Source organism: Pinus tabuliformis, chromosome J (genome assembly GCF_031772625.1).
Source record: "Pinus tabuliformis cultivar Carrire ecotype Pingquan chromosome J, CPIR1, whole genome shotgun sequence".
In the NCBI taxonomy this organism is placed as follows: domain Eukaryota; kingdom Viridiplantae; phylum Streptophyta; class Pinopsida; order Pinales; family Pinaceae; genus Pinus; species Pinus tabuliformis.
This window is the reverse complement of record NC_142295.1, coordinates 786,014,521-786,039,922: the sequence shown is the minus strand read 5'-3', so window position 1 is coordinate 786,039,922 and position 25,402 is coordinate 786,014,521. Positions and strand designations below refer to the sequence as shown.

At 44.0% G+C, this 25,402-nt stretch overlaps 1 protein-coding gene across 2 annotated transcripts in view; it reads right to left on the bottom strand.

The window, feature by feature from the left end:
• Positions 1–25,402, bottom strand: part of LOC149229075 (Pseudouridine synthase family protein) — a 380,432-nt gene that overhangs the window by 209,011 nt on the left and 146,019 nt on the right. For both annotated transcript variants that reach the window (XM_089378450.1, XM_089378449.1), the window contains exons 9-10: positions 5,426–5,501; positions 5,026–5,093 (exon numbers count right to left, since the gene is read on the bottom strand). In XM_089378450.1, coding sequence (XP_089234576.1) covers positions 5,026–5,093; positions 5,426–5,501 — 144 coding nt within the window. The remainder of the gene's footprint in view (positions 1–5,025; positions 5,094–5,425; positions 5,502–25,402) is intronic.

Below are 25,402 nucleotides of genomic sequence, written 5' to 3'. Positions count from 1 at the left end.
TTTATTATTATGCAGTTTTCATAATACAACTAGTGTGCCAAAAATGGCTCACCCAATAGAGAATTCCCTCGACAGTTGTACCTCTCCTCGGAGACAGATATTTTGGCTGATCAATCACTGGATGAACAATCCCACAGCAACAATTGCAGTTTCCACTGCTTTGCATCACTCTAATAGGGACTGTGTCACCCTTCCCGGCTCACCATCACCCAGTCTGCCCCAAGAAAATCTTCCCAGCACTACCTCTTGGTCCTGCATCAGCTTTGCTAGCCTCTGCGTAGCTACTGAAACCTTTGTGTCGCCCACACTGGCCTCTCTTGGCTCTGTGCAACTCCCAGCTGCCTCTGCGTAGCCCCCAGCTGCCTCTACGTCAACCTCTCCCGACTTTGCGCTCTCTCTGGTACCAACTTTGCCTCTTTACTATGTATTCACTGCCCCTCGCTGCTGATCACTCATTCTATCTCTCTTAGCAAACCCCACTCTAAAGAATAGAATGACTGATCACTCTGGTGTATTCTTCAACTGATCCTCAAGCCTCCTCTTATACTTTTCTCTTTGGTCCATCAATAGCCGCTATTAAATATCTAATCAACGGCTAAGATTAGATTTGGCTTGATGCATGACTTTTGGAACATTCTAACGCAGTTTTATATTAATACCCATTAATACTTTATTTTTCCTAAATTTAGACTTAGGAACGCCATTAAAAATATTAATTAATTTACTATCTCCTAAATTGGTTAGAATCTGCCCAAACCATATCTGGGCCTTGAAGATCTCATGTGCTTTAGCCTCTCCACCAATTGTCATGGCTAGTACACATCCGATGCTACCCCAAATCAACAGAGAGACTAAAGCACATGAGATCTCCAAGACCCAGAAATGGTTTGGGGAAATTCTACCCAGTTAGAAAGATATTCAAATAATTAATATTTTTAATGGAGTTCCTAAGTCTAAACTTAGAAAAAAATAAAATATTAATGGGTATTAATATAAAACTGGGTGAGAATGTTCTAAATGACATGGATCAAGCCAAATCTAATCTTAATCGTTGATTAGAGACTTAATTTCGGCCATTGAAGACTCAACAGAAAATGTATAAGAGGAGGCTTAAGGGTCAGTTAGAGATACACCAAGATTGATCAGTGAATTTGATTTTCTGGAGCGGGGTTTGTTGAGAAAATTCGAGCAAGTGATCTGTTGCAGCGAGGGACAGTGAGAACATAGCAGAGAGGCAGAGATAGTGCCAGAGGGTCAACGCAGTGACCAAAGAGGTTGACGTAGAGACAGCCAGAGCTACGCAGAGGCAGCAAGAGCCACGTAGAGGCAGCGAGAGACTGTGCAGACGCTGAGGGGCCTGCGTGGGTGATGCAAAAGGCCAGAGAGCTGACGCAGAGAGGCAGTTGCTAACTCAGAGGGTTCTAGAGCTACATTGAGGCTAGTAGGGTTGAAGCAGAGCCTTGGAGAAGCGCCGGAAGGATTTTCGTGGGGTAGACTTGCTGAATATCTGTCTCCGAGAATAGGTATTACTACCGTGTAAAAATATCTATTGGGTGAACTAGTTTGGCATCGTAGTTGTACTCAAGAAATCTGCATAATAATAAAACCCTCAGAACTGCTACACCGGTTTTCCCGCATTGGATTTTTCCAGGGACGATTGTCCAAAAATAACAGTGTCCCTTGTGTGTTTGTCTAGTATTTCAGTTGTTGATCTATATATGAATTAAGGATGCATTTGTGTTTATTTTCAGTATTTATATGTATAAATAACTTGTTAATGGAATAAACAAGTAGGTGAAACAAACCAGATAATGCAGTAGGAATTTCTGACGTGTCAGAGTTAAAATTTCAACATTGATTCACTTCTTAAAAGATAAGTACTCTACATCTCCTTTCTTTGATTATTATTGTTGCTATCATCTTTGGATAATCCTTTACACTTTGCTTAATCATATTTATTCTTCCATAGCTTCCTAGTAAAGTTTGCAAGTCGATGATAAGACCTGATAGCAGATTTGGAAGAGCGTAGCAAAGCACAAGGACTTTCTTGAATCACAAAAGACGTGAATGCAGAAGGAGAGAGTAGTTTGAAATATGCATTAGAGAAGTCAAAAATCTAACATGCACCAAATGGCAGCTTGTAAGAAAGAAGGTTCTCCAAATAAGAGGGAAAGGATCATGTTTAGACAATTGCCTCAGGTAGAAGAGTTATCCCAGGATTTTAAAAAGGAGCCTTATGATTAAAGAAGACCTCATACTTCAGAAAAGAAGGACTCGCGAGTCAAAGGAAGAAATATTGACTTCAAAGGGAACTAGAAGCAGAAGTTGACATAAAGGATCTTACACTACAACCTCGGACTTGAGGATACATCATTTGGCTTGGCAGTGTTAATAATGAATTGAGATACTATAGATAGTTGGATCTGGTATGGTTTTGTGAAAGAGCATGAAGAAGGACTTTGTTGCATTGCAGAGGTAGAAGATATGGCATTGAAGTAGTTTGGCTCCATAAAAATATTTGTTTGATCGACTGTTTGATGGCATGCTGGACTCGACAATGATATTTTGTAATGATCGGAGCAATATGAAGATTGTCAAGAACCAAGTTTACATAGAAGGTTGAAGAACATCATGATTCGTGACTTGATGCAGAATGGAGCCATGAAGCTACAGTATATCTCCACTGACGACTAGGTAGTCAATGCATTGATGAAGTTCCTTCCTAAGGGAAAGGATGAGTATTTTTAAATTTTGAGACAAGTTTAGGCTTGTGGATATCTCCTCCCTATTTGAGAGAGAGTGAGGATGGACACTGTGTTCTCCATGTGTCATGTAAAATGGCCAAGACTAAGGGCTGTAATTCTAGTACATGAACAAGGATAGGCAGAATGGTGGATTGGATAAGCATCAAGGACGAACATTCTTGAGATCGTGTACTGTGACCAGGGCTAACAATCGTAAGTCAAGTACATGGACTTGGTTAAAGAATGGTCTGGTGGACGAACATTTCCTTGGGATTAGGAGGAAATGGTCCTGTGAGGATATACCTTAGTGAACCTAAGTGGGGTATGTGCCTTGAGAGGTGGTGGTGTCCTATTGAATGCCTCCCAGCATTGTGCTCTGATCTAGTGGAGAGATAGAGCTTACATGTCAAGGCCTTAGCATTTGACAATGTTGGTTATGATGATGTTATCATCACTGATGCTTATCAATCAGGATCCTTACTTATAGAAGTCTTCAACTTCAGAATATCTCGATGGGTCATTATGAATACCTCCCTAGTTAAAAGGGAGTGTTGAAGTTGTAACTAGGTTCAGTCTTCATAATTGTCATTATATCATTATGTATTTTATGTAAAAAAAAGAAGAAAAAATTAATATTTTCTAGCATGCAATTCATGTTGTATTTTGGTCAAAAGAAAAATGTAAAAGGGCATGTTCTTCATGACCCTTGTAAAAGAAGCAAATTTGAATTTTTGAAAAAGCGTCATTTTTCCTCCAATCTGCCAAGTTGGTCCTCTAGAAGACAAGTCGACCTGCCCAAAAGATGTGTCCTTTCAGATGCAGGAACAACTATATATTGGCACCTATCCTCCACCTTTTGCCAAGCTAGTTTGGATATCATCTGTAGAAGACAATTCAAATCCGAAGCATTAAATCTGAGCATACATATACAAAGGTTTTGAGGCTCCTATTGTTTGTAACACACGAATATCTAAGGCTCTCGGTGATGCCAATTTTCTGTGACATATTCCTCTATGATCATGTGAGTTCCTGTGGTATGATTCTCTGTGTAAATGCAAGTTTCAGATGCACGTTCTACTATGATAATGCGAGTTTCAGAAGTACATATTGATGCAAGTTTCAAAGGCGCATTCTACTGTGATAATGCGAGTTTCATAAGTACATATTAATGCAAGTTTCAGAAGCACATTCTACTGTGATGATGCGAGTTTCAGAGCTACATGATGATGCAAGTTTCAGAGGCATTTAAGGACTGACATATGGCTGATTGGTGGACTATCTTATGGATTAAACATGGCAGAGCTGGGAGGGTTGACTTGGCACTTGGATCATTGGTTAGGTTGACTTGGATTTCTCTTGTTGACGAAAAATTTACAAGGAAAGGATTGATGGGTTTTCCCCTTGTGGATTTTTCCTTGGCTTCTGGCCAAATCTCTGGTGTCTCTTGTCTCTTGTGCACTTTGATCTCTATTTTCTTGTGTTTGAATGGTAATTTCTTAATAAACATTAAAGAAAAACTAAGAAGAACACTAAAACATCTTCACAAGTTATTATCATGACTAGAAATTCAATCCTCCAATTGAATTTCAACACTACTATGCATCAACAAGCAACCTAGTTTATTGTTGAAACCATCACTATGGCCTTCATAACTTATGCCTACATCAATGTCAACTTTGGAAAAAATGAAATGATTGAAATGAATAATAAGTTTGTTTGGCAAAGAAAACTACCAAAAGACAAAACTCAAAGTGAATACTAACACAACGGTAAAAGAAATCCAAAGGTTGAGAAACCTGGAACACTAAAAGAGATAAAGGGAATAGAGGGGATCAAAATGTCCCATAAACAATACGTTGTCAAACAGTATCATTTTCCTCACAAATAGACCATTGGAAGAAGGATAGAAAAATGAACATAATTGGAAGAACCTGCAACTTAGCAAAGCAAAATTGAGAAAACAACAATTACGCTACTATTGTGAAGCAAATGTAATGTGTGTTTTTCCTCATAGCCTAGAATATGGCTTAAACAAACTTTGAATATTTACAACAAGCACAGTAAGAATCATGCAACATGCAACCTTAAAACAAAATAGACTATGACCAAGATTTTTACGGTGTGCATTTTAATGTAGCCTGTTGCATGAAATAATAATACCCATTCGACAGTCCTCGGTCTAAATTATCAACAAAGATTCGATCTCATATAAGGAATACATATTTGCAACTCTTATTCCACAGAATGACCTACAATCATATGAAACTCATTCAAAACACACCTCAACTAAGGTGCAGTTCCTATTTTTGTCTCGACTCAAAACTGTTATTCTGCTCTCAGCTGGTTTTCCTGCAAAATAAGAAACATGATATAAGATAAAATGCCCTCCAAAAGAAATAATAAAGACCTATAACTTTATATTTGGAACTAATTATCCAAAACTTCATAAAATAGTGAGCACCACGAACAGAAATCCAAAAGTGATAAACATTGTGTTGACAATGATCAGCACCCAGCATATTTGCCATGCCAATTGTTCTCTTCATTAAAAAATTCAAGATCTGATCTCAATGGTCTATCATGGAACCTTTCAATATTGCAAAATTATAACAATGAATTTGATAATGCTAATAGAAATATAAGCAGCCAAAAATATGGACTAAAAGAAGAAGCAGGATGACCCATGGGAGAAGCAACATAAAGTCCAGATTGTACTCCAGGATATCGCATTTTCCCAATTGGCTGTTTAATCGTAATCTGCAAGAAATATTATTTCCAAGACATACAACATGTTAAATTTTAGATTATGATAAGCACCTTAGTTTAATCATAATCTGAAAAAAATATTATTTCCAAGACATACAACATGTTAAATTTTGGATCATGGTAAGCAGATTCTGCATTCAGAATTTAAACCCTAAGAACTAAGAAATTTCAAAACCTAAACACCAATCAAAACAGTAAATCCTGAATGTTGTAAACTACAAACATATCACCCTGAAAATATTAACAGAAAGTACACAAATCTGATCTCACAAGCCTACATCTTTATACTATTGACTGAAGAAATACAATAGCTCAAAAACCCTAACTGTTAATCACTAGATCTGTAACAAAAAACTGTATGAATACAATCACGCACTCTGCCTTTTTTCATAGATGACGAACTCATGGGTTTTACAAACTTAGAAACCCTAAATTTAGCCTCAGATAGTGCACCCAAAATAGCTGGAGAAGGCTACTTGGACAGGAGAACCCAACTCCTGGAGTAATTAGCACAAAAAACCATGTGCAACCTCATAGAGATAGACTCCCTCCACCTAGAATAGAAAAACACAGGAAAAAACAAAACTATCATACTCTGGAAAACAGTTACCTATGCAAAAGCATTTTTTCTAAAAAACAGAAAAGCAAGTCTAGAAAATAGAAATTGTCTAAGGCTGAAAACAGCCTCAACTCCTGTCTATATCTACTGGGCCTTAGAGGCTCTTGCTACTGCTACCGCACCCTCGTTTTGTTCACAGAACCAGTAGAGGTGTAAAATACTGCTGGAAACACAGCCAACAAGCAACAAGAAAAATTATAATACCTTGCAAAAAAGTTGTTCACCATCAAGCCCAATGTCTCCCTCAGCATCTCAAACTTCCCCTTCACCAGGAGCTCCAAAATATCTGTCATGTCCCTTCTCAAATACATTTGTAACAGGGTGCTGCTACACAATTTTGCACAATTTTGGCTAAGGAAAAGAACCCATCATTTTCAATTGAAGGACTTAGGAGGCAATTCAACTTTATTTGGTTGCTAATGGAATGTGGGGGCCACCCACATGAGAAGTCGAATTGGGCCATTCGAATGGCTTGGAGGGAAGTCGAATACGTGGATGGAGGGATCCACATGAGACAAGAGAGTCCCAAGGAGTCATAAGGGGGGAGCAGCTCTCATTTAGGAATTCATTCTTACATCTTGAAAACAAATTACTTGATTGTTCGCTCTGCCGTTTAGCTGAGTCAACCGGCTGTTTAGCCACGAATTCAGCGCAAAGCAAGGAGTGTGTATTTCTAGGCAGCGGGGAATTACGTAGAGGGAGTCTGGAGCCATCAGAGAACAAGTGTTTGTCGGCAGAGTTAGTGGATTGAGAAAGCCGCAATAGGCCAGCACTCTTGGTGAGTTTTTGAGCCAGCATTCCAGCAATTCGAATTGCTGGGCTTGGGGATAGCGCAGAGACCATTCCAGCAGTTTTTGTGGAGCTTGGGAGCAGGTGCCATACGCTGAAAGCCCATCCAGGAAGTCAGGGATTTGATAGTAGAGGTCAGCTCAGCATTTTGTGAACACTTCCGAGAGGATTTACAGGTAGTTTCCAGCAGGCCGAGTTTTGCAGTTGCAGCTGAAGTTGGACTCCAAGGGGGTCAAATTTCTGAAGTCTGAACCAGCCAAAATCCTTCGTGGGTTTTTCTGGGTTTAGGCCAAGGAGTCCAGGATTAAAAGGACATAATTTTCTGGGAATTACAAGTGCAAATTCTAGCCATTCGAACTGCAGCAGAAAGGCAGTTTTCTAGGCAGTGCAGTGCAGATTGGTGCAGCAGTTGGACAGCCTTCAATTCAGCCATTTTCTCACCTAGGTTTGGTCATGCTTGTCCATTGAGACAAGCCTAGGTGCACCATCTTATTATCCAGTGTATTTTGCCTTCAGAAAAGTAATAAAATGGCTTATCAGTTCCTTATTTGCAGCTTTTCCATCGGTGTTTAATGCGTATTTCGTTTTTATAATTTGTTGCACAAATTATTTGCTTAATATCACTTGTATTCCTATTTAGGATATTTACACTGGTATCAGAGCCTAGTTCTTGGCTCAGTTGTGGGGATTGTCTCCTATGAGAGAAGGGGACCAGCAGAACATCACCTACCAAAGGCAGAGGTACCAGAGCAAAGAGAGAGAGCTGGAGATTACTCCAGACATGGAGGACAGAGGGAAAGCAGTGGTAGAAGAGGAGGACATGGTCGAACTCAAGAGCACGAAAGAGATGGCTTTCGACAACCTCTGAGGGCCCTGAATGACTTAGGCAAGGGTCAAAAAGATACGCTGGAGGAGATCAAGTCGCAGAACAGAGAGAGGACCACTCTTAGAGGGATTTTGTTTCGGGAAACTTCTGGGGCCTTTCAGCCATTCAAACATCCCTCACCAGCAGCGCAACACCCATCAGCCAGTGGGCCAACTCGTGCTGCACTACCTTCTTTTGTACCAATGGCACAAATTGAACCTGCAAAGGGTGAAGACCCCATTCAGATGGGAGACTATTTCAGAGAGTGGCAGTCTATGGATGCAGACTTTAAGGAAGCCCTCTCTTTCAGATATTTCTGCAAGCTCAAGTAGAGTGAGAAGAGCAAGGGTTATCGATGACAGGGAACCCAAAACAAAGAGCTGCAGAGGACCATAGGGAGGATGTACTTCCCTACTTTCGATGGCACTGCCAAGTGCACGGCTAGGGCTTGGGTTGAGAAGATCATCACCTACTTCCAACTCAACCAGATGACAGAACAGGAAGCCATCAAGATGGCCACGTCGCACATGGAGGGGGAAGCCCATGACTAGTGGTTTCATGGCTTGACCACCCTAGGGCATGCCAATGTGGCTTCTTATGAGGAATTCACCAAGAGGGTGGTGGATCATTTTGACTAGAGATATCCAGAGGCCCATTTTAGAGCGCTGATCCAACTGCGCCAAACAGGCAACCCGAAGTAGTACATCTCAGAGTTTCTGCAAGTATCAGTGATGGTTTCGTATCTATCCGAGGCTAGGAGGGTGTATACCTTCATTGAGGGCTTGCTTGAGCCCCTGTGTGGACCAGTGAAGTCACGCAGACCCTCCACGTTGCAGGAAGTAGTCTTGTGCCCAGAGATCTACAGGGGGACATCCCCAAGACTAGAGCCCCTTTCCCCGCACGGACCCATTTTCCACAAAAGGGGCATGAAACTAGACCTCCACCTCAGAGGACCACACAAGGTAGGGGGCAATTAGATGATGAGACACGAAAGGACCTCAGGAGGAGGAAGTTGTGCTTCACATGCAAGGAGCCCTAGGCACCAGGCCATCGGTGCACTACCGGTAGAGCACACTATATTGAGGTTTTTTCTGACAGTGACCAAGAGGACGAGGTGGAGCAGGATTGTGGTGTGGGAGATGGTGAGAGTCTGGCAAATAGAGGGCCAACACCACCACCTCCACAGGGTGGGGCATCCCTTGCCCCAGCTAGGGGAGTCCTTGCTTCCTTATGCGAGATTCCCAAATTTTTTACACTAAGGATCAAAGGCACTGTACAAGGGCGAAAGGTGTTAGTCCTAGTTGACAGTGGGGCTACCCACAATTTCATAGATGCCTAGTTGGTTCAGAGGAGGGGCCTCACCACGGCTGAGTTCGAGGGCTTTTCAGTCCTAGTACCAGGTGACCGTACCATACAATGCACTAGATATGTGCCTTCCTTGACAGTAGTTATGGGGAACTACTCGATGACGGACCATTTCTTTGTGGTCGATGTGCCAGACACCAACATGGTGATGGGTGTCGTGGTTGTATTCCCTTAGGAAAGTCACGACAAATTGGAGGAAGCCAGAGATGGAGTTCATTGGGCCGGATGGAAAACTGGTAGTTTTGAGAGGCATGCAGTCTTATCCACCTCAAACAGTTTCGGCCCACAGGATGGAGGCAGATCTGCGACATGGGGACATTGCATGGGCAATTGAGCTGAGGATTTCAGAGGCTGGGAGACAGGCTTAGCCACCACCACCAGACATACAGGCTTTGCTGGACAGATACGCAGTGGTGTTTGGGGACATTCCACCAAGGCAGCCACCATACAAGAGATTTGAGCACACTATTGAGTTGGAGCCGGGCGTGCAAGCGGTGATCACCACCCCTTATAGGCATCCCAAAGGCTATAGGGACAAGATTGAGAAGGCCATCTAGGAGTTGCTAGCATTGGGCCATATCAAACCAAGTTCCAGTCCCTTCGCTTCTTCAGTGATACTGGTGAAGAAGAAGGATGGAACCCTTCGGATGTGCATTGACTACCAGGCCCTCAACCAAAAGACCCATTCCCCACATAGATGAGCTGATGGATGAGCTTAGAGGAGCCAAGTACTTCTCTAAGATCGATTTGCGTTCAGGGTACCACCAGATTAGGGTGAGGGATCAGGATATCCCTAAGACAACTTTTCGGTGCCACTATGGGCACTTTGAGTTCCTGGTCATGCCATTTGCGCTGACCCACGCTCCAGCCACTTTCCAGTCATTCATGAACCATGTTTTCTAGGGACAGTTGAGGAGGTCCATGCTAGTTTTCTTCGATGGCATTCTGATTTATACAGCCGGACATGGGAGGAGCACCTCCAACACTTGGAGGAGGTACTACACATTCTGGAGGAGCAGCAGTTTTATGCCAAGCTCTCCAAGTGCGAGTTTGGTTTGACAGAGATGCTCTACCTAGGGCATATCATTGGTGTTGATGGGGTGAAGGTCCATGAGGAGAAGATTCGGGCCATCCGGGACTGCCCAGTACCCCGAGATGTGACTGCGCCAAGAGGATTCTTAGGCATTTGCACCTATAAGGGGTTCTCACAGCTGGCAACACCCCCGACCAACTTGACCAAGAGAGGGGCTTTCACATGGATTGATGGAGCACAAGTTGCCTTCGACCGCCTCAAGGAGGTGATGAGCAGTTGCCCGGTCTTGGCACTTTCAGATTTTTCCCAGCCATTCACCGTGGAGTGTGATGCATCCGAGGTAGGAGTTGGAGCAGTATTGTCACAAGAGGGGCATCCCATTGCTTTCGAGAGTCGGAAGCTCCTACCACATGAGCTATCATATTCCATATATGACAAAGAGATGCTGGCCATCATGCATGCATTGGCCAAATTCCTTCAATACTTGGTGGGCAAAAGGTTTCGATTGAAGATTGATCACAACATTCTTCGTCACTTCATCGGGCAGCAGGGCCTCAATGACAAGTAGTAGAGATGAGTTAGCAAGGTGCAGGCCTATGACTTCGATATAGAGTATGTGCAGGGGAAGCACAATGTGGTGGCCGATGCTCTATCTTAAAGACCAGTTGGGTTATCCCTCATGAGCATCTGCCATGATTGGAAGGCTCAGTTATTGGTGGAGTACTCCAAGGATGGGAGGGCATGCGAGGTAATGGAGGGTACCCATGCAGATGATCGTTACTGAGTGATGGATTAGGTCATCTATTACAAGGGGCACATTTTCTTAGTACCCAACTCGCAGTTGAGAGAGACGATGCTCCAAGCAGCACATGATTCACCATTATCCAGGCACCAGGGGTTCCGCAAAACTTATATGGCAATCAGGGAGAGATTCATGTGGAAGGGCCTCAAGGGGGACGTGTTGCAGCACGTACGAGAGTGTGAGGCATGTCAGAGGAACAAGGGGGAAATGATCCACCCCACAAGATTACTACAGCCACTTCCCATCCCCGAAGGGAAATGGGAAAGTATCCCTATGGATTTCATAACAGGGCTCCCCACAGTGCAGGGGAAGGACAACATCTACATAGTGGTCGACAGATTGACCAAATATGCCCACTTTTTCGCCATCCCCACCAAATACACGACTGCACAGGTCACAAAACTGTTCTTTCGGGAGATTGCATGGACTCCCTAGAATATTGTGAGTGACAGGGACAACAGAGTCGTGGGAGACTTCTGGCAGGAACTTTTCAGATTGGTCGGGACTGAGCTCACTCCTAGCACCAGCTATCATCCTCAGACAGATGGCCAGACCGAGAGGGTTAATCAGTGGCTGGAGGGGTGCTTGAGGAACTATGTGACTAGTCAGCAGAGGGCTTGGACTCGATGGTTGCATCTAGGCGAGTACTGCTACAACACCACCCACCACATGTCCATTGGTATGACTCCTTTCTGTGCTTTATATGTATATGATGCATTATCTTTTGTTGGCATTGTTTTTGGAGACAGTCTGGCCCCAAAGGCCAAGGACTGGGTCCAGGAGAGCCATGACATCCTCAAGGCTCTCAAGGATAACTTAGTGACAGCTCAAAAGCAGCAAAAGGTATACGCAAATCGGCACAGGACGAAGAGGCATTTCGAGGAAAAATTTGCAAATAACTATAGAAGGAAAAATTTGAACAAAAACGAATATTCCAATTAGCCATAGCTAATTAGGAATATTACAGTCTCCCCCGGCAGAATGTTGCTTGTCCTCAAGCAACTGAAGTGATGGATGCTGCAAGATCCTCTCACTCTCCCAAGTCGCATCCTCATCCGGCAAATTCTTCCACCTCACCAAGAATTCCCGGACTGTCCTGCTCCATAGCTGCCTCTCCCTAGTATCAATGATAGCCTCCGGCTGCAATACCAAATGCCCCTCATCATCCATGGGTGGTAGCTCATCTGTCACTATCACTTGCTGCCCCAATGCCTTTTTCAGGCATGATACATGAAAAACGTTATGAATCTTGCTGCCTTAGGGCAGCTCCAGCTCCTATGCAACCCGTCAAACCCTGTGTATCACCCTGTACCCCATAAAAGTGGGGCTTGAGCTTCTCAAACCCCTTCTGCTTTAGTGACGATTGTCGGTATGGCTGTAGTCGTAGGTAGACCATGTCCCCTACCTCGAACTGTCTCTCCACATGACCCCTGTCGACATACAGCTTCTGTTGATTCTGTGCTATAGCCATGTTATCCTTGAGAGCTCAGAGAATATCTTGACTCTCTTGGATCCAAATCTTGGCTCTAGAAGCCTTGTTATCAACAAACATCACGTCAGCAAAAGATAAAAGATGATACCCATATAAGGCATAGAATGGTGACATACCAATGGACATGTGATGTGTAGTATTGTAGCAATACTCCCCTAGATGTAGCCACCTCAACCATGCTCGCTATTGCCCACTGACATAGTTACGCAAGTAGCCCTCTAGCCACTTGTTAACTATCTCTATCTGCCCATCCGTCTGTGGGTGATAGCTGGTGCTCGGTGTCAACTCCGTCCCCACCAACTGGAAAAGCTCCTGCCAAAACCCGCCCATGAAACAGTTGTCCCTATCACTGACGATGGTCTTAGGAAGACCATGTAGCCTGAAGATCTCTCTGAAGAACAGCTTGGCCACCTGTGCTACTGTATAATGTGCGAATATGGAAAAGAAATGTGCGTACTTTGTCAGTCGATCAACAACGACAAAGATACAATCCTTGCCCTGTACCATGGGCAACCCTGTGATGAAGTCCATCGAAATACTCTCCCATTTCCCCTCCACAATGGGAAGAGGCTGCAATAATCTCGCGGGATGGCTCATCTCCCCTTGTTCCTCTGGGAAACATCGGACTCCCTGCCATGCTGGAGTACGTCCTCCTTGAGGCCCTTCCATGAGAACCTCTCTCTGATGGCCCTATAGGTTTTGGTAAACCCCTGATGGCCTGCCAATGGTGAGTCATGTGATGCCCGGAGTATCTTCTTCTTGAGCTGAGACCCCTTAGTCAAGAAGATTCGATCCCTGTAATAGATGATCTCATCGATCACCCTGTACCTGTTAACTGCCACCTGTCCGTCCAGAATCTCACATGCAAACCTGTCATTGGACTACTGTACTAAGAGTCGAGCCCTCCAGTCTGTATCCAAGCTCATAAGAGACAACGTACCAGGTCTACGTGAAAGGGCATCTACTACCACATTATTCTTAACCTTGACATACTCAATGTCAAAGTCATATGCTTGGATCTTGTTGATCCACTTCTGCTACCTCTCCTGTAGCTGCTTCTGCTCCAAAAAGAACTTGAGGCTGTTGTGATCAGGCCTCACCCTGAACCTGTTACCCACCAGATATTGCCGGTACTTAGCCAATGCATGCATGATGGCCAACATCTCCATGTCGTATATAGAATAAAACCTCTTGTGCAGAAGGAGTTTTCGGCTCTCGAAGGCTATAGGGTGACCTCCCTGCATCAAATACTGCGCCGATCCCCTCTCCTGACGCATCACACTCCAAAACAAAAGGTTGCGTAAAATCTGGCAACGCAAGCATTGGGCAGCTGCTCATAACCTCCTTGACCTTGTCAAAGGCTCGCTGTGCTGTATCTGACCAACTAAATGCCCCCTTCCTTGTCAAATCTGTTAGGGGTGCAGTGAGCTGCGAGAAACCTTTGACGAACTTCCGATGGTAAGAACAAATGCCAATGAATCCTCGAAGTTCCGCCACATTTCTTGGCTCCGACCATTCTCTGATGGCCCTGATCTTCTCCTCGTGGACCCTCACTTCGTCCACCCCTATGGTGTGTGCCAGATACAACATCTCCGTCAACCCAAACTCACACTTGGGGAGTTTGGCATAGAACTGCTGCTCCTGTAAGATACGCAATACTGTCTCAATGTGCTGGAGATGCTCCTCCCAAGTTCTGCTGTAAATGAGAATGTCATCGAAGAATACTAACACAAACTTCCTCAAGTGACTACGGAAGATGTGATTCATACAGGACTGAAATGTAGCTGGGGCGTTGGTTAGCCCAAAAGGCATCACCAAGAACTCAAAGTGCCTATAGTGGCACCTGAAGGCGGTCTTGGGAATGTCTTGCTCCCTCGCGCGAATCTGATGATACCCAGATCTCAAATCAATCTTTGAGAAGAAACGTGCCCCTCTCAACTCGTCCATCAACTCATCGATCCTGGGTATGGGGTACCTGTTCTTCAGGGTCTTCTTGTTCAAGGCCCTGTAAATGCACATCCTTAATATACCGTCCTTCTTCTTCACCAACACCACAGAAGAAGCAAAAGGACTCGTGCTCGATCAGATATGCCCAAGAGCCAGCAACTCCTGGATAGCCCGCTCAATCTCGTCCCGTTAGGCCTTGGGGTGCCTATAGGGGGTAGTGATCACTGCCTAGATGCCCTGCTCAAGCTCGATAGTGTGCTCAAACCCCCAATCTGGTGGTTGTCCTGGTGGAATCTCTCCAAACACTATGGCATACCGATCAAGGATGGATTGGATCTCTGGATGTAGCGTCTGCCTTGTAGACCCTGCCTCTGATGCACGCAGCTCCACTGCCCACTCTATGTCTCCCTTCCGGAAGACTGCCTCCATCTGATGAGCCGACATAGTCTGAGGCAGATATGTGTGTTGTCCCCGTATCTTCTCATGCCTCCCTATCTTCTCATCATCCCACTCCATCTCTAAGGTCTTCCAATCCGTCGTGACCTTCCCTAGAGTAATAAGCCATTGAACACCCAGTGTCATGTTGGTGTCCAGGATATCGACCATGAAAAAGTGGTCAGTCAATGTGTAGGTGCCCATCGTCACTGAAAGCTCTGGGACCTAACGGGCATACGTCATGGTCTGATCTCCTGGCACCAATACTAAAAACCCATCGAAGCTCTCTGTCTGAATACCTCTCCGCTCAACCATCTGTGCATCAATGAAGTTGTGGGTTGCCCCACTGTCAACCAAAACTGATACGCGCTGGCCACATACTGTCCCCCGTACACGTAGCGTCAGATACTTAGGAGCTCCTCGCAACGCTGCAAGGGCCCCTCTACTGGGTGCAAAAGATGCACCACTTGCTGCTGGTGGTGGAGGTGGCAAAGGTCCCCGTATGGTATGGCTATCTCCTGCCTCCACATACTTCTCGTCATCCCCTTCTCCACTGCTCTCGGAGAAAACCTCAATAAAATGTGCTTTGCCAGCAGCGCATCTATGCCCTGGTGCCCATGGCTCCTGACAGGTGAAGCACAACCGCTTCTTTTTCAGCTCCCCCCTGGCATCATCATCAAGTTGTACTCGTCTTGGATTCCCCTTTGGAGGTGGAATCCTCACGTCCTTCCCCTTAGACTGGAAACTCTGTCTTTGGGGTATCCGAGTCCTGGGTAAGACATCCTGTAAGTCCCGGGTCCTGCTGATAGCGCCTAGAGTGTGGCTGGTCTAGTGGATCGGACTAGACCTCGAAGTGGCTCTGCTAACCCCTCAACATACATATAGACCCTCCGTGCCATGGATAGGTTTGGCACCATTACGGAGACCCTCAAGAAATTTGCAATGTAGGCCTCTGGGCACCCTGTCTGTTTGAGCCTCGTCAGCTCAACGAAATGCTGCTATGGATCCTTCTGATCAAATCGCTCCATCAGTCTCCTAGTAAACTCGGCATATGTCGTCACTGTGGAGTGCCCCAGTGTAACCATCCCATGAAACCACCAATCCTGGGCCTCGCCATCCAAATGCAATGTTGCCTCCTTAATGGCCTCTGCCTCCGACATCTGGTTAAGCTATTAATAAATGTCCAGCTTCTCCACCCAACACTTTGCCGAACTGTTAGATGAGCCATCAAACGTAGGCAAGTGGAATCTACTCACTGCACGGTGGGTGTCGCCATCATGGTAATGTCGGTACCCTCTGTGATGGTCACGGGGTTTGCTATCCCACTGGAGCTGAACAAAATCTCTGAGTGAGAGGGCTTCCTTGAACTCCTGCCCATAGGCCTGGTACTGTTAAAATTGGCAACCAGGGCAAAACTTCATGTGGGTCATCTTATTCATGGCTAATAATATTTTTATTAGATTCCTCTCGTCGAGAGGTGTAGGATTGATCTAAAGATCATCCAATTCCGATAAGTATTCATGGAGATATGAATTTATTTTGATTATGGAATTATTATCAAGCCGACCTACAACTCATGTAGGCTCAGAAGCCCAACAGTCACATCTATTCACCCACCAACGTTGTGTATAAATATAAGAGGACTTTTCCTCATTTAGACTCACTCATCTCATCACATCTCTCTCTCTCTACTGCGCAGATATGAGTCTCTTCTCTACTGCGCTGAAATGGGTCTCTCTCTCTCACACATGAGAAGCCGGAAGCTGTTGAATTTGAAGCTGCAACTGCAGAAGTAAAGATTGACTTGCGTGGCCTTGAAGATCTCCTCTTTGGAACTGCGCTGTAGGTTCATCTAAACCTCCTTTGAAAGCCGCAACTTTTGGTGGTGGAATGAAGTCAATCCGACGAACGGTTTGCAAGATATCGACTGCCCTAGTTTGAAGCCAGAAACTGCTGAAACTGAAGCTGCAACTGCAGAAGTAAAGATTGACTTGCGTGGCCTAGAAGATCTCCTCTTTGGAACTGCGATGTAGGTTCATCTGAACCTCCTTTGAAAGCCGCAATTTTTGGTGGTGGAATGAAGTCAATCCGACGAACGGTTTGCAAGATATCTACTGTCCTAGTTTGAAGCCGGAAACCGCTGAAACTGAAGCTGCAACAGCAGAAGTAAAGATTGACTTGCATGGCCTAGAAGATCTCCTCATCTGAACTGCGCTGTAGGTTCATCTGAACCTCCTCTGGAAGCCGAAACTTTTGGTGGTGGAATGAAGTCAATCCGACTGTCGGTTTGTGAGATATGGTCTGCCCTAGTTTGATAATGAAACCGCTAATGCTGATGCTACTAATCTAGGGTTTGCTACTGCTGATATGAATCAGATTTATTGTACTATTTCTCTCTGCTGAATTATTGAAGATAAAAGAAGATTTGATCAAAGGGTTTCCCCACACATTGTGGGGTTTGTCCCTGGCTAGCCGCCACATCTTATGTCTCTTGTCTTGGCTTGTTTTATGTCGATCGTTTAATGTTCTATCTGCACTTTACTTTATGTACATGTGATTGTTAATCGGTGGAATATAATAAGAAAAAGAAGTAAACTGTTATAAACATAGAACATACCATAACTTAACAGGTACTCTACAAAATAATCGCCCATATGTCTGGGCTCTGCCTCCTACTAGGCTACGGCCCCCATGTCTGCTCCTAAAAAAGTGGGCATGGTAGAGCATGTAGGGGCATGTGAGGCCACCTACTGCGCAATATCACGCTGCTCTGGCAACTGATGGGATGCACCTGATCCCTCACCAATCTGAAAAACTCGTGGGCTCTCACGCTGTCTGGCCTCTACTGCCGTGAATCTCTGCCCCATCACCTCAATCTGCCTCGACAGATCCTGCACTGATTTGAGGAGCATATCTGCAAATCTCTTCCCGTCCTCATCGGCCATCTGTTCTACGTCTACTACTGGCTCTCTCTGTTCTGAGTCTAACACAGGCTCCACCTGTTCTGCGTCCACCACAGGAACACAGTCTCCCTCCCCGTAGATATTCTCCAACCTACATCCAGTGTCTCTGTACCTCCTACCTTTGTAACAAATGTAGGGTTTTTCCCCTGGTGCCATAGATGGCTAGCTCCACAGGCTGAGCCAGATCTATGCTTTGATACCACTGTAATATTCTTAACCCAAAATATTCCTCAAACCCCAGCAAAAACTCCAGCCAAATATGTGCAAATGATATAATAACCCAAAAGTGATAAAATAATAGTGGAATAGCATATAATAATGTAAACCGGAAATATGAGCAGATACACAAGAAATGCAGCGACAAATGCGAAGCCATTTTATTATACTGAGTAATAAAATGAGTACAAGAGGTGATTAGAAAGATGGCACCTCGACTTGCACAAGGCAAGTGAGGAAATACTCTCAGAATGACAAAAATGGCCTCTCTACGTGGATGTCGCTGCTGTGCTGCTGCTACTACTAGTAAACATATGATGATTTGGGGCTGCTCCCCTCCTCGGAAAAAGTTGAAACTCTGGATTCGGGCTCTACTCAAGAAACCCAGAAAAACCCAGAAAGATTTCCTGGAATGGCCGACCCTCGAAAATCGCCCCCTTGGGGGATCTGCGCAGTCCCTCAATGCTCTGCGCTGCCACTGAAGAAACCCCTCAAGAACTCTGCCTGAAACTCTGCCAAAATCCTCCAAGATGCAAGGGTTGATCCCCTGCTCAATCACCCAACATAAATCCTCCTGCAAAAACCCCAATCCAACACTGCTGCCAGAAAGAACTGCGTCCCTCTCCCAGTGCTGCGCAGGTCTCCAAACGCTGCTGAAACTACTGCTGGAATACTAATAAAACTATTACTAAAATGCCAAAGGAAATACCTTGCCCAAGCAGGCACTCGAAGTCCCCCGGGGCTAAGGGTGAGATCTTCGAACGGAGACACTCAATGCACAAAACAGCGCTGCAGACTAGCTAAACAGCCAGCGTGCTCAGAAGTCGAAACGATTAACTCAAAATGCACATAACTGAATGATCCAAAATGAGGGGGCTCCTCTCTATTTAGCCTCTGCCTCTCACAATCACTAGGCTCACCTCCTCCTGCGTGCTTCTCCTCTTGCCACATGTTCTTCCTTCCTACGCAATCTCTCCATGTGTCTACGTGGGCTCCATTTCTGCGTCCCCCTTTGGCCCCCTTGGCTCCTCTTTAAGTCACAATGTTGTGCTACCTAGGAAGTGACTTTTTATTCTAAATTGAGTTATGTCCCCCTTCCTCACTTTTTATTTACAAATAACTATAGAAGGCAAAATTTGAACAAAATCGAATATTCCAATTAGCCATAGCTAATTAGGAATATTACAGTATCCTCAACTGGCCAATCTCTAAAATGAGTAAAAAGTGGAAGCCTAAGAAACAATATAAGGTTGGGCATTTAGTCTTGGTTGATAGAGATCCCATACTTGTCAGGATTCATGGAAAGGTTAGGGAGGATTATTACTACATTACCAAACTTAACGATGAACTTTGGCCTGAGCCGGTCAAATTAAGTCATATCACCTTTTTCCTTGAGATTTGACATTATATCATATGCATGGTAGAATAGGATGCATTGCATGATTATTTTTTCATTAGAATTAACGTCATATGATATTTCTCATGGTAGATAGACGCCTATTTGCATATTTTATTTTCCGTTGGTTTTATGGCCTAACATTTAGCATGTGCAACCATGAGATGTCGTGAATGCATGTTTCCCCGTGTTTTTCATCTATTATATGTGCAGGTGACAAGTGTACGGTAACCAAGAGATTGTTGGAGTTCTCGTGACTTCATGTTCGAGTAGCTTCGTCCACTTCCTCGAGAGATCACGTCCCAGTTGGAGCTAGATGTTACCCACCATTTTGTAGGTGATATCCCTATGAGAAAAAAAAATATCCAAGATGATCATCATTCGGCAGCCACCAGCTAGCTCACTATGCAATTTCTCCGCCACCTAAGCCATCCATGTGGCCCCTCGCCCATCTGTCATGATCATATGTTTGAAGGTGGGCCTCCCGAACCTAAAGGTATGCTTTGTCATTTGGTAATTGAATATTGTAGTTTGGTTATCATGAACACTTTTGGGCATGGATTAATGAGGGGATTTGGCGGAAAGAATGGGCTAGGTCTGTGCTCTTGTCCCCTAGACAACTTTTGGATATTAACCTTGAATTCTAGTCCCGCGGGATCTCTTTTACTGACCATTTGGCTTTAAGGATGGTATTTCACAGGAAACCCTGATTTTGGTTGCATGGTCCTGCTTCCTTATCTGTATATATTACACCCTTTCCGCTCATTATTACCCCATTCATCATTTCTCCCACCTGGGTCCACATTCCTCCACTGGGTCCACATACGGTTTGCTCACCCCTTCCCCTTGCCCACACCTTGGATCAGGCTTGGAATGATGCCCCGAAGGTTGATGCAGCTAAAAAGAAAGATAAAAGCATATTTGGCCACATTCAACAGAAAAATGTACCACAAAATGCAAAAGATGGTTGGGACAAACACATTTAGTGTGTGGAAAAAAGCCAATACATGAGCTCTACCCCATCATCATGGCCATCACTCTAGTTCCTACAGGTTCTATGAGCCTCCTTCATCATATGGGAATCCATGATTGTCCCAACCCCTAGTGGGCAATGAACCACCCTAACTTAAAAGGGGGTATTCACTGCTATATCTTATGCATCATGCTCTTACCCCTTGAGCTCTGAGCAGTTAATAAAAGAAAATCATAAAAAGGTAAAAGGCATATAAAGAAGGGTGGAAAAATAACAGTCGGGGCACCTCATGTAACATGATTGCTCCCTCCTATACATTATAAACCCAAGTGTGGGCTTCCCTTTAATTAGCTACCCTTGTACCCCAGTATGTGGCCCAGGGATGCCCCTTCTCATCCCCTACTTCATTCACCTATCTATCACATGCCACCACCTTTTGAAGGATGTACCTTGAACATATTATCTGCTTTAGAAGTAGAAACCACCTAATAGTATACTTGATTAACCCCATTTGGAGTTTAGGAGACACTGGCACATCTCGAAGCCCACTTTGAAAGGGAAGGCCATTATGAAGTCCCCAACTGTGGTCCATGGTTGATAAGCTCATTTACTCGATTTCTCTAATGACTTGTTGTATTGGAAGGCTAGGGGATGCATTCCATCTTATGCAGGATTGCAGATGGTCTCCATCTTGGGTTTGGTCTCCGTATACAGGTCCTAATCCTCTAGAGAGCTACATTGGCACATGTAGAGTGTGTGTTGAAAGCATGGGCCTCCACAGCAGTAGACAGTACTCCATGGATCCTCGAGGATGTTCAGAGTGCTCGATATTCACCTATTGGACGAGAAAGATGCACTTGGCTCACCTTTGCCCAGCCAACCGCACAGATGTACCATATACTTGGCAGCTGACCCAAGACTTGTAGGATGATGTGGCATCACCTAAACCATCATCAGAGCCCTTGCAGATGATCTATAGGCATACTCGACTCATTTTGGAGACCCATGAGGCTATTATTGTGCCCCCACATCCACTGGGAGCACCACAAGTTTATTGTTTGGAGCAATGTTGCACGAAGTAGGGACGAAACGGGGACATTTTTTGGAAGCGGGACTGCAGAAGCCTCATTTTCCAAAAATCTAGGAAGCGAAGCATCTGCAGAAGCGTCTGCTATATATATATATATATTTGCATTTATACTCAAAACAAACATCCCAAATACCAAATTAGTTGTAGAAGACATGAAAACATACATATTTTTGCATAAATCAAGATAGATATAGCATCCATTATACATTAATGATTAATTAGTCGAGTATCAACCATTTAAATGCATCAACCATCTAGAATCTAGATTCTTCTCCTCTTGTCTAGCCTTTGCCTCTACCTCGATTGTCTAGGGATATTCGTCAACATTGCCCAATTTTGATCAAACTACCCAATCCAAGACTTAAAATATGGTAGAAAAAGCTTAACATGCTTGATAGATGATTTTGACTTGATTGAAAGGTAATTTTTTGCTAAGGGCATGACAAAGGAGTTCAACAATTAACACCACCAACACTAGGGCACATATAGGGCTTGGTTCTCTTGATTAAATGCTAATCGCATACCTTCATACTTGATGTAATCTAATGAAATGCCACAATCCCATTGATCTTGAATTCCTGAAAACTGTTAAGTCTGCTGAATTTTGAATAGGATATGAAATTGTATTTTCTCCATATGAAGTCCAATGAGGCTGAAACCACTCTCAAACATCCTAAATCATTTCATGGTAATGTTAAAAATTTAAGTAAAGGGTGAAAATGAAAAATAAAGGAGAATGTCACTTTTACTTTAAGAATTTAACATTACCATGAGGGATGAATGGGGACTTTATTCCCTTCATTCCTTAACCCTAACCCAAGGTGGACCCACCCCCAACAAGCAAACTCACCAAAAAAAAAAAAAAAAAAAACTGATTTTTTTAGGCCGCGCAGCACACTTTTCCGAAGCGTGTACGGAATCGTATGGGAATCGTATGGGAACCGTATCAGTTGGCCTCTGAAGCGCTGTGCTTCCGTCGTACGAAACGCGCTTCGAAAATTCCGAAACGCGTTTCGGGAAGCGCTTCCTGGATGCATCGGTACGGACCGCGTTTCAGGGGTTAGATCCCGGGGGGGATGTTTCCTACAAAATTGGTTTGAAGAACAAAGGGCCAACCCCTTTTCCATCACTTTTAAGGGTCCTATTGTTCATTATGGCACCTATGGACCTCATCAAGCCTCTTGGAGGGACCTACGACATGTATTATTCATCATCTGACCTCTTAAGAGGCTTACTTTTTCATTTGTGAGCTAGTTTGGTGGGCTTGTCATCAAAAGCTAGATTATTAGCAAATTATTTTAGTTTTGGGGCTTATGTAGGCCAAGGAGACTAATTCGAACTCCTTCTTAGTGTATAAATACAAGTGAGATGAGTTCATTTGCTCATCATCACTTTGGATTGGATCGTCTCTCTCTTGAGAATTTCGCACTTTTTCTTGGAGGATGAATTGGAGCTTTAAGTATGAATTTGATGTTTGGATTTGGTTTATCTTGTCTTGGAGCTTCTCTATTGCCAAATTGTGGATGGTTGGATATTACATGCTTTTAATATTATTCTTGTTTTACTTTGTCATATACATTGGATTGGGATTTTCATTATTTTTAGGGCTAATTGCTGCATGCATTTACTACTTAAATTGTGGAATTTTGTCTCTATATAGCATCTCTCAATGTATGGGCAATGTAATTTGAACGAAATTTCCTATGGATAATTATATCAACAAATTCATCTTGATAAGCCATCACCTTTTGCAAGTCGAAGTATAAAAGTTGTAAGGTTGCTTCCCTTTGCCCTACAAGACTAGTGAGGTAGTCTTAAGGCCTCCTTGACTAAGAAACGAAGTCCTCATTCATATTTATCATAGACTCCATTCTCCCTGTGAAAATTCCTAGACTCGAAGGAACCCTTACTACAACAAATATGAATCTACTTCACCTACTTGATTTTTAATCTACATTCATCAAGTTATTCTTCTGAATACTTAAGTAAATTACTTCTGCAGCCTACAAATTAAATATTTGATCTCATGAAACAAAAAACAGAGAAAAGAACAATATACATAGGACACACTTATTTTTTGACACAATAGTCCCCGGAAAAACCAAATCCGAGAAAATCGGTGCAGTAGCTCTGAGGGTTTATTATTATGCAGGAGAAATATCTGAATACAAATCTAGGATGTTCGTCTAGCAATCCTTTACAGAGAAAATACTGGCGGAAATCTGAGTGAGTTTTACTTCACTTCACCCACAGAATTTTCGCAGTTCTGGCGATTCCCGACAGTTCCTGCAATTCCGACAGTTCCCAGCAGTTCCGATAGTTCCGGCAGTTCTGGATTCTGCGTGACAGTCAGCTTTTTTGCGTCAACTCTCCCGGCTACTGCGTTGCCTCTGCGTCAGCGCTCTCCACCTCTCTGTTCTATATTTTCCGAAATTCCTTCTCTCAGATTCTCTCTGCCCCTCGGCTACAAAATATCCCCAATCGATTTTCCTCCTAAAAACCTCTCACCTTAGAAAATCGATTTCCTCAATCTCTCTGTGTGTGTTTCCAAATGAACCCCAAGACTCCAATTTATACTTTTCCTGTTGACTCTTCAAAGGCCAAGATTAAGTCTCTAATCAACTGTTAAGATTAAAACATGACTTGATCCGCCTTCTAAATCATTCTTACCCATATTTTGATTAATACCCATTAATATTTTAATTTCCCTAAGTTTAGACTTAGGAACTCCATTAAAAATATTAATTACTTTAATAAAATACAATCCGGGTGGAATTTCACCAAACTGTTCTGGGTTCTTTAGAACTCATGTGCCTTAGCCTCTCCACCAATTTTCAAGGCTAGAGCACTTCTGATGCTACCAAAAACTAACACTCCCTCTTAGCGAAGAAAGTGCTCTAGCAACAATGTCCACCTGCATGATGCTCTATTTCTGAAGCACCTCCTTTCTGCACTGCTGCTGCCACCAACACTGTGCTACTATTGCTACTGTACTGCTGCCCATGACACTGCCACTACTGCATCTATACTAATCTCCCTCTCAAATGTTGCATCTGCTATGTTGCTAGCACTGCCATTGCTAACACAGCATCTGTACTGCAAATCAATTGCTGAGAGAAGCCACTGAAAAACATCCAAAATTAGTTGAACTTAACTGTGTTCAACATAATAAAATGAATGTTGGAATCTGACTGTTGCTGACTCCTGCATTGTGCCAACTACACTGATGCCAACCTTGCTTTGCGTTGATCAGTCTCTGGTCCCAAGCCACTGCATCTATCCTCCAAACACTCCACTGCATCATCTGACACTAAGTCCATCTCTCTACTACTGAATTTTGGGCTCCCGTAGCAAGGAATTGATCCAAGAGGTGTACTCCTCAAGGATCCTACCCACATGTAGTCCTCCCAACTACAGCTCAATATTGCCCCATCTCCCTCCTAGAGATGCGTGGGCACTCATGGCATACTCACCATCGTCAATCTTTGTTGAACCAGCCTTAGGATCATGTTTCTCATCCTTTTCCTCTTTCTTCAAAGGACACTGGGATGCATAGTGGCCCATCTCGCCACAACTGAAACATTTCACCCTCGAAATGTCCTTTCCCTTCGACTTCTGTCGTCCCTTCGATGCTAGAGCTATGTTCTCCTCCTCCTCCTTTGTCTTTGTCCCACTCCCACTGTTGCCACTAAGGTTGACCATCACTAGGTCTCTCCTTAACTCCTCTTATTGAAGAGCCGCCCACATCTCCTCCCGTGAAGGTAGTTTTTCTCTGCCCAATGTGCTTTGGACGAAAACTGGCCATTCATCCGAGACTCCATTCATGGCTATCCACATCATCGTGGTTGGTTGAGGAGTGGACCCCACTGCAGCAAGCTTCTCTCTAGTGTCCTGAAGACGCTGAAGA